This window comes from Theobroma cacao, chromosome 2 (assembly GCF_000208745.1).
Source record: "Theobroma cacao cultivar B97-61/B2 chromosome 2, Criollo_cocoa_genome_V2, whole genome shotgun sequence".
Classification (NCBI taxonomy): Eukaryota; Viridiplantae; Streptophyta; class Magnoliopsida; order Malvales; family Malvaceae; genus Theobroma; species Theobroma cacao.
The window spans coordinates 35,898,476-35,908,783 of NC_030851.1; the positions used below are offsets into that span (position 1 = coordinate 35,898,476).

The 10,308-nt window shown below is 34.3% G+C and overlaps 1 protein-coding gene across 1 annotated transcript; it reads right to left on the reverse strand.

The window, feature by feature from the left end:
• Positions 738 to 3,274, reverse strand: LOC18609825 (DELLA protein GAIP-B). The gene has a single exon (XM_018116333.1). The coding sequence runs from the start codon at positions 2,903 to 2,905 to the stop codon at positions 1,058 to 1,060; it is 1,848 nt and encodes a 615-aa protein (XP_017971822.1). The 5' UTR covers positions 2,906 to 3,274; the 3' UTR covers positions 738 to 1,057.

Here is a 10,308-nt window from a genome sequence, read left to right on the forward strand (position 1 = left end):
AAGTGCACACTGGCCATCACAATCAATTATCAGTGCAAAGGTACCTAATGGTTAAAAAGAAAAAAAAAGGGTACAAAACATAACTGTGTATTTTTGGTTTATTTTTCCAGAGGATAAAGGAAAAGGAGAGGGGAAAAGGTTTGATAAAAGAGAAAATCAGTGAAGAAGTTGTAAGAAAAAAGAAGATGAGAAAGGGAACCTTTTCAAGAAAGTTAATACCATAATTAAGAACTCGACATAAGTGAGCCTTTTTTCACTCACTTATGATTGTGCTTTCCTGTTCCTGACATAAAAGGAGGCCCCCTGTAATAGTGTTATTATCTGGGAATGTAATATATAGTTTCGACTTGAAAAATATTTAATAATAATAATAATAACGCAAACTTCAATAGCTCTGCTAACGCTTCATTGTTGTTGCCAATGTTTTTGTTCAAAGTCCAAAAGCAGTATCACAGATTTGGTAAATTTTCAGTGCTGCCTCACTTACAGCAGCCAGCAAGCTGGGATATTGACAGTGGAATATAAGCATGCAGTTGAATATTAGCTTACTGTAGAAACTGTTGGGTTTTCAACCAGGCTTCTGCATTTTTTCCTTTTTTCTTTCTCTTGAATCATAACAAAACCATGTCAATTCCCCAGCAAATAAGGCCAAAAAGAAAGAAAGTTCTATCTTTTTTATTTCCACCAAAGCTATATATATATATATATATATATAGATATAAATAAATACATTGACCCTTTTTGATTCACCCTGAAAATACAGAAGATTCCCAACCAAAAACAGACCGGCGAAGAAAAATATCCTAACCAGAGGTAGCTGAAAATTCAAATAAAAAAAAATGGGACTGAAAATTTAGAAAATGATAATTAAAAAAGAAAAAGAAAAAGAGAGGTGAAGGGGAAGGGGGAGGGGGCAAACAGGTTCGGGATTGGTGGGTCTCATTCTCACCAGGCAGGAAGGCACCCAGCTCAGAATAGAACATAGACAGCCCCCGAGATAGGGTTTGGTAGGGACCAAACTGAAGTTGAATCTAACTCACTGAGTCAACTCACAAACTCAGTGGGCAGTAGCAGCTGTTTTGTTGGCGAGTTTCCAAGCAGAAGTTGCTATGAGTGGGCGACTGTGCCAACCCAGCATCAAACACCCATTATTCTCCTCCACCCCATACCCATCTCCTCCAGCAAACAAAGCCAACAACATACTAGCTTGCTTGAACGCATTAGAGCCCAAATGAACAGACGCAAAACCGGCCGTACCCAACCGATTTCTCCAGTGAGCCAACTTCTCGTGCCTCTCAACTCGGTCCACCCCTTCACAGGCCACCACATTACAAATCTGTTTCCCCAAGTACACCTCCGACATAACCTTATCCTGACTACTCACCGACCCCTCCAACGAGTCAAAAAGCGTCGAGTAATAATGTAACGACTCAGTGAATCGGTCTAAGAAAACCGGACCGTTATGGTTCGCTTCTTGCTCAACTATAGTGACAATCTCAGGCTTCATCTGTTTCACCACGGATAAAACTTTGTCAATAGCACCCGGACGAGCCAATAATTTATGTAACTCAAAAACGGAGTTAACGGCCACGGCTTCACCTTCACTGGGTCTAAGATCAAGCATTGAAGCATCCAAATCGGCCAAAGAATTAGCCACGAACCCACGATATTCAAACTCAACGTGAATCGTTTCAGCTAATTGAGCCAATTTCCAACCAACTTCTTGCAAGTGATCCGAGTTATCATGGCTGGGAGGTCCAATCCCAGTTAACCTAAAAGTCGGCGGACCACCACCTCTTAACGCTAAGGCTTGCATCAAAGCAGGCCATTGCATGCCTTGGTTCATCGAAAAATCGATGACGTGAACCCTTTTTTTGCCTTCAAAAGCTTCGAGAATCGCTTGGTTAGCTGTGAAGTGGGCAAACTTTAGATAAGGGCAAGTCTCGTAGAAGTGCATGTGAAGAACATCTGATAAAGAATGGTCGAGTGGGTTTTGAGGATATAATCTATAAATCCTTCGAGCTAATGCTTCAGCAAAATACGTAGCCACTTTCCTCATAGCCCCAGCTTGAGAACTCGCTAAAAACCCAACTTGTTTTACCAGCGCTTCGGCGAGATTGAGATTGTTTTGCTGGACAGCTTCTGCACATGCCATCAAAGCATGGACCAGCCGGATTCCGTTTTCTTGTGAGTCAACCAGGACAACAGGACGAGTTGACTCAGCCGGAATTCCATAGGATGAAGCAGGAGGAGGATAGATATCCGAGTGCGACCCGGATGTAGATTTCAAGCGCTTTTCGGATTTAACAACGTTGTTTTGAGTGGAAGAAGAAGAGGAATCATGGGTTTGGGTTTTTTGAGAATAAATAGCCTTACCAGGAATTGCTTTGAGATCATAATCTGAACACGAAGCTTCCTCAAAGAGTTGTCGCCCTTTTTTCTGATGTTTTTGATTGTTGTTGTCGAAATCCAACGTCGTTAAAGTCGAAGACTCAGCCGGACCAAGAAACGAATCATCTAACGTAGCCGCCGCAGCCGGTCCAGCAGTGACAACAGGATCAAAAGTGGAGGGAGGGTTAAGCTCAGAGAGCATGCTTTCGAGCCAAGTTGATAGATCGGAAGGATTATAATGAACGGTTTCGGAAGCAAGATGTGAAATCCCATCATCTTGAACATTACACATAACCTCCTCTAACTGCTCAAGCTTTTGAGCCACTTCTGCCATGTCTGAAGTTTTAACCTTGTACCCAAGAACCGCCAAAAGCTCATCCATTCCACAGTCTTGTTGGGCGGCTTCTTCCTGCCACATCTTGGCCTTTCCGGTTGTAGAACCACCGCAGACGGAGGAGCTGCCGACAGTCGATGGGTCTGGGTTGGTTTGGAGATGATGGTGGTCTCTTTTCATGGTTGTTGTTGATTTTTTATCTTCTTCTTCTTCTCCTTAGTTCTCTAATATTGGGGCTAATTTCTTTTGGTTTTGGGGGGGAGGGTTCTTTTGGGTGGGTATCTATGGATTTGTGTGGAGATGCTCAGAAACCAAAGAAAAGAGATGAATGGGCGAAGAATCTGAGCATTGGGGATTGGGGGTTTTGCTTGGTTTTTCACTACTACTCCCACTTCATCATCAGAGCGAAAAGATAAAAATTAAAATTATCAAGAATAATAATAGAAATTAAAAGGAATCAAATGAAAGAGAAAAGGCAAAAAAAAAAACGACTCGTGATGGGGCGCGACCTCCAATGAACCACAGAGGCAAACTACAACAACTACAGCTCAAACAGATAAGATGAAAATATACATTTTTTATAACCTTCTTCTTTTTTTTTTCTTTATTATTCCTTTTGGTTCTGATAATGAAATGTTCCCTTTTATTTTTCTTTTTCTAATTTGTAAAATATAGTTTTACAATGCAGTACAACTACTGCGGGGCCTGCTATATTGTCAGCACCACTTCAATGAATTTTTTTACTTTTTATAGCTATACTTTTGCAGAGTTTAATTTATTTGCAGCTGAATTTCTGCTTGGTTACTAGGTTTAACTACTTACTCTGTCATGGTTCAGCAATGTTACTGGCCCCTTAATGATGCCCCTACGCTGCTCCCTTCCTTTGATTTCTTTTTTTTCACGGAATTGGTTTTTGGTAATTAATGGCTCCTCAAAATAATTACAATTTACAGCTTAGGACCAGTTTAGTAGCATAAGCTTGTAACCTACAGTGTGACAAAATTACAAGCAATACTACTAGAATAACAGGTTAGCCGAGTCTAGAGTTGGAATTTTAAGAGTATAATGGGGGCTACCATCTACATTGAGTTTTATGGTTGATTTCATCTATAACACTTAAACTTATTTATGTCATAAATAAATTAACCCTTCACATCTTGTAATTTTACCAAATTAAACTAAATTAACTAGCACATGCAATTGCAATATTTCTTTTTAGTAGAGTTTGTAGGCATAAAATCGAATCTTTCCACCCTTTTTGGGTTAAAACTTAAAAGAACATGTGTTGTTTCTGTGTTGGTACATTGTAGCAAACTTATGGAAGTTCAACAAAGTCGGGATAGCTCAGCTCAGCTCAAGCAAAACTTGTGGCATAAGGGTTGGTTTTTTGCTCTTTTGGTTAACGTGGTTGACCTCAATTTTTTTTTGAATTATTCATTTATCCAAAATTAAAGTACATCAATGGAGTAAACTTTGGTGCTAATCATTCGGCTGCCACGGACTAAAAACGCTAGAACAAAAACGTTCGGTGCATGCATGATGCCGGCTACGTGGTGGCTGCCAACTTGTTCAACCATAACAAAAGCAAAACCGTTTTAATTGTGTTAAATCCAAAGATAAAATGTCCCCCCCAAAACTCCAACTTGACCGATGCCTTTGAAAAACCCCAACTCCCTTTCTTGTTGAATAAATTCATGGGATCCATATAATTTGAGATAAGTTACCAATTTACCATTATATTTAAGGTAATTTGATTTAAAATGATTACAAAGTCACGGTTAAAAAAATATTTGTACCTTTGATATTTTTTAACCAGATTAAAAAGTACAATAAAAAAATTATATACATTTAAAAATAAAAATAAAAATTGATTTATGATAGATTTGGATCTGTCTTAAATGATTCAAGCAAGTGAAGATGAAGATTAAAAAATAGAAAAAAGGGAGGAAGCGTGAAGGCGTATCGGGAAAAAGGAGTGTGAACTAATGAAAATTAAGAAGTACTAATTGATGGGAAGTCAAAGAATCTAATGCGCAATTAGCTGTCTAGACCTCAAGTTTTCATAAATTTCTGATGTTCCAAATGATTGGGAGGCAAACCAAACAGAAGAATTCATGGGCCGCCACCCCCCCACCCCTCCCCTTCAACTCACCCAATTTCAAGCTGGTATGGTATCTGATCCCTTTTTAACAAGATATGGGCGCCGTTCACCTCAAAATAGCCAATCTTTTCACTAACGACCTCTATTATATGACGACAGAATTTGCTGCCCAATCTTTTCAAGATTGCAGATTGTCTACACTTTGATTTAATCCATAATTCCCCACGCTTAATTGCCGTTTATTGACCCTGATCAAAATTCTACACATTCAAAGATTGTCGACTATTTATTTTGATTAATGTCAGCAATTAGTATATCTAGTTTTGTGCATGATTTAAGATATTATTTAGAGTCAAAGGTCCCTATTATGTCAATTCATATTAACTGAAATAACTTTCGATATTGTTAAATATATGGAAAATAGTACTACAGTAAACAAATTGGTGAAAAATTGTTAGCGCGTGGAAGTGATTAATAGGTACATGAATAATCAAATGTCAGGGGATGCCCTACATGAGGGAGACTACTTGACCAAAACGTCCCCGCCCAAGCGTCAGACGACTTCCCACCCTTCAACCCCATGTTATTATTAACACAAGAGCAAGGACCGGAACAGGGTTCCGGAAGAAGATATCCCCTCATCTTCACGCCGTTGGCAACGGCCTATTGCCTTGTAATCCTCACAATTCAGAAGAAAAAAAACGAAAGCCACTTTCCCTTCTGTTTTTTTTTTCTTTTCTAAAAAAAAAATTTAGCGAATTGACGTTCTCTCTCACAGTGGGCCCTACTTATTTTTTTTCCCTTCCCTGCTCTGAACACTGTTGTTTTTCAGGCAAAAAACGTTCTTTTAAAAGGCCAAAAAGAGGCTTGAAGAAAACTGAACTGACACTAGCATGGCACCACGTGATTCTTACACGTGTGATGGCCCACTTCTTGATGGAGAATTAGTACTCGGTACTATTCTTGTTTGGTGGGCCCCCACCCCCCAAGTGATCCTGACACGTGTTAAGATTCCACCCTCGAGTGGGGACCATCCCAACCCTGGAGGCCGTTCTCTCCATTGCCCGCAGGGTCGACGTCCCATCACTGACACCTGTTTTCACATTATATTTGCTCAAACCAAAGGTTTTGTACCAAAAAGAACAACCCAAAAAGGTGTTTTGCTTCAAATTAATTTCACTCATAAACATTTCATTCTTGTTAATGTCATGTATGAACTTGTAAAAAATACTCTTTTCTATCACATTTGTTTGCTCAAAATTATGATTTTTTAATATTAATATTTTTTATATTTCCAAATTATATAGTCTTAATTTTTTTATACTTTTTTCTTTAAAAAAAATTAAAACTATACATTTATTATTAGATCAAATAATTTAAAACACAATATGAAATTAAGTTGGATTTTGAGTTTTATACAATTTATTTATAACGTAAGTTTATAATGTAGGTTAACTTGTCTAACCCGTATATAATACATTTCTACACATTTAATTAATTACATTAATAAGTTAACTCATGTTACTCAACATAAATAATCTGTTTAAACTCATTCATTGAATTATCAATATTTAAATAGATAAAAATATCTTACTATTCATATTTAAATATTTTAATCTCGTGATCACGTTTGTACAAGTTAATCATAATTAAATATATTAATCAAGTCATGTTATTAATAAGTGTAATAAACATATTATGTTTTGACACAATTAATTAATCATTTTATATTTGTATCGATCAATTTATCTATGATATTGATACTTTTAAACAACATGATTACAATCGATTAACATTAATTGTCAATCGTAATTATCATTGAATCAATTATTGAGTTGCTAATTTATTTTTATTCTTTTAAGTTAAAAATTATAGAACATTACTTTGTTTTTAAAAATTAAATTTTAATATAAACATACACTAATTCAATTTTTTTTGAACTTTCTAAAAATAAAATGAAAACTAAAAATATGGGACAAATTAAAGAAGTATACAAATATTTTAGATTATATAATATGTTATAGAAATACCGTGCGCAAAAGATTGCTTAAGTTATTGTTTTTCCTCATGAACGCAAAAGGAATTCGACCTTCAAATGAGAATTTGGAAAGAGTTTTTAATTTTTTGTATATGATGGGAAAATGACATGTTAGAGTTTACTGTATATGTTAAAGGACATAAATATGTTTTTAGACGTTAGAAAAAGTCTTCTTGCCGTATATATAATTTGCTTAATTTATTACTTTGGGTTAGGCTATACATTCAATATTTTAAAATTGAAAGATTGTAATTACACAATCTGATTATTTCATGTCAATGAATGAGTTTTATCGAAAATTATTTGACTTCATCAATTATATCATAAGTATGTATATGGGTAAAACCTTGTCATAGTGATGTCAGAAGAGTAGTTTGATTTCGCCATGGTTTTACATCGAAGCCTTGTAATTACAATATAAATAATTAGTTATAAATGAGTTTTTATATATGTAAACTTACAAATGAAGGAAAGAGATGGAGTCCTGATTGCTTCGATTTGCTCTTATATATGATTTCATATGATCAAAGAGTATTTTGTATTTTCTTTTCTTGTTCAAAATCTGATGAAAAGAGATGGAGATGCTGAGATATATAGCCATAGTTGTCAGGCACTCAAGACTGATTAACGTTTAGCAGCAATGTTGATGTGTATTTTGGCTTGTATTAAGTAAAAACTAATGATGTAATTTACTCTCACTTCATGTTTCAAATTTCAGATTATCATTTCTCTTGTAAAAGCCCATCTGGTATTGTAGATGTAGATGCTAAAGTCAAGATATTCCTATAAATTATGCATCATGCATGCATGCTCGGCAATTTCCAGCTCTTCGTCTTGCTTTTTTGGGTTTTGCCTTTTTCCTTATATAGTATTCCTTGTAACCCATCAAATCCAAGTCACTCAAAGAGATACAGACTCGCAAAAGCTATGTCCACTTTCCAGCCAGATTTGTTAAAGATTACATGAAAAAAGGCCGTCAATTTTGTCACCGTATTTCCCTTTTTATTTACAACAAATTTCAGCCATATTGTCCCAGACTGACATCAAGAATTTTATCTTCTTATTATTGGCTTTTGGTGACCAAGTTTTTCCTCAATTTAATCTGGAGTTAAGTAAGAATCAAGCGCCAAAATGGCTGGAAAATTTGGCAAGGCACTGGGGTCTGGGTTACAGCCATCTGCGAATATACCCAACCCTAAATTTGCATCATTGAACTCAGTCCTCGTTATGGATCAAAGTCTTGAACAATAATTCAGAAATAAATATATGAATTTGGTTTTTTTAGCCAACTTACATGTAGGCTTCCACGATCTTGCCAACTTTGCTTAAGCTTCATTAACATAAATTAATCTCCCAAACTCATATTGTTTAAAGCTAAGTTAACATCAATAATGTGTTTCCACATGCCATGTAAATCTGTAAACACATGTCATCTAATACTTAAATAATCAGTAGTCAATTTCGTTGCATGATGTGTTTGGTGTAAATTATTGTAAGATGATTTTATTAACAATTTGATATTATAATGTTCTTAATTAAAGTTAATTTATGGCTTGCGCCGGCTAGCTATTACGATACCTACAAGTACATACTAACAAAGGATTAAAAAAAGTACCAGATCACTAATTGAAAACAAGAAGAATAATATAATATGTACATTAATTTAAGCAAATCTAGGTACAAGCAAGATTTGTATTATGTTAGGCATACATAAAAATAATACTGATTTGAGGATGACAAAACTAAGATGGTTGATGATCCTATAAGGTATATGTATTACTTGCATTCATTCAATTAATTTTCTTACTTAGAACCTGTTTGGTCTAGCTTTTATCTAACTTAAAAGCTATTATGAAGCTCTTATGAAAAATAATAGTTTTTAAAATTAAGTTAAAATTGTTTGGTAAATTTTTTTTTATAAGTTTTTTTATAAGTTATAATTTTTTTAAAAATTATCATAGAAAGTATTTTTTTAGAGCGTAATATTATAATTATTTTTAATAAATGAGAATATTTTTGAAATAAAAATAAAATTTTTTTTATATTTTTAAAAGAAGAGAAAAAAAAGCTCCTCCTTATAACTTTTTTTTAAGCTCTTTTTTTAAAAATTTTGTTCTTAAAAAAAAGGCTGTTTTTTTTTTTTAAACTTCTCAAAAAATCATGTTTGGCTTGGTTTTTACTTTTAATAGTTAAATAAGTTGAAAAAAAGCTAGGCCAAACATGCACTTAGAGTGCTATCACCCTCATTTACACTTTTTTATTTTTTTTTCTTTTTAAAATAAAATTAGATAAACAAACCTAAAAATAATTCAATTTGATGTATAACCCCTTATTACCTCAAATAGTAAATCATACACTATTTATTATATATTAATATTGCCTAATTATGTGTGTGTATATATTACCATGTAATATGATGGTCTTTAGTTTAGACCTTAAATTTAGTATTTTTGTATATTACGTGTTAAGACAACACGAAACAAGGTTAAATGTGTTTGAATTTTGTATAATTGTATTTGTGTTATAACCATGTCAACTCATTTATGATAGAAAGGTATTTATATGTTATGCGAGTTGACAAGCCTAATCCCTGTATCACACATGTAGGTTAATTCACAATACTCAACCTATTTAATATGTGTAAACTCATTTATTGAATTATTAATATTTAAAAATATATAAAATAACTTAATTTTTTAAAAATAGATTAATTGTGTCTAAATGATTTAAATGTGTCATATTTAAACGTGTCAATTGTGTTATGTTATATAACTTGTGTAATAAACAAATCGTTTTTATATTTGAGACATTAACACAATTAATTGATTGTGTCATGCTTATATGAACCCAATTAAACATTTTAGTCTTATTGTTACATGACACAGTTCCGACAATAACTTGCCAACCCTAATTTAATTGATTTTTCTTATTATTTATTCTGGCATCGAGTGACAGCAACTACATTTCTGAGAAGCAAATTGATTTCACGAGAACCAACTTGAGTGTCTTTTCGTTAATTTTATTCTGGTGTAGATAATGTTAATAATTAATCAACCTCTATGCAAGTACTTAAGGCTAGGCTGAAAATGGCCTGGCAGCATATCACATATCTAAAAGCTTTTCCCTTTTTTTTTCTGGTACATCAGGTTAAATGACTTATGCCAACCCATCAAAATTTAACTGATGAAACATCTCTCCAGCTTGCAGACTAGGACTTCCCAATTCTCGACCTCCCAGTGAAATTAATCCTTTCTAATTGGAGTCAAGCAGAGATTATTAATTATCCAATGCTGCTAGCAAGGCATCAGCACTGGCCGACAATTAAACCACAATAAAGTTGAGCATCACACGCGTTTAAAAGATGCATGCTCAAATTGAGTGAGGGAGTCCTCTTTCCTTGCTGCAATTGAGTGTACTGTCTCTGATTCTGCTCATGTTTATCAT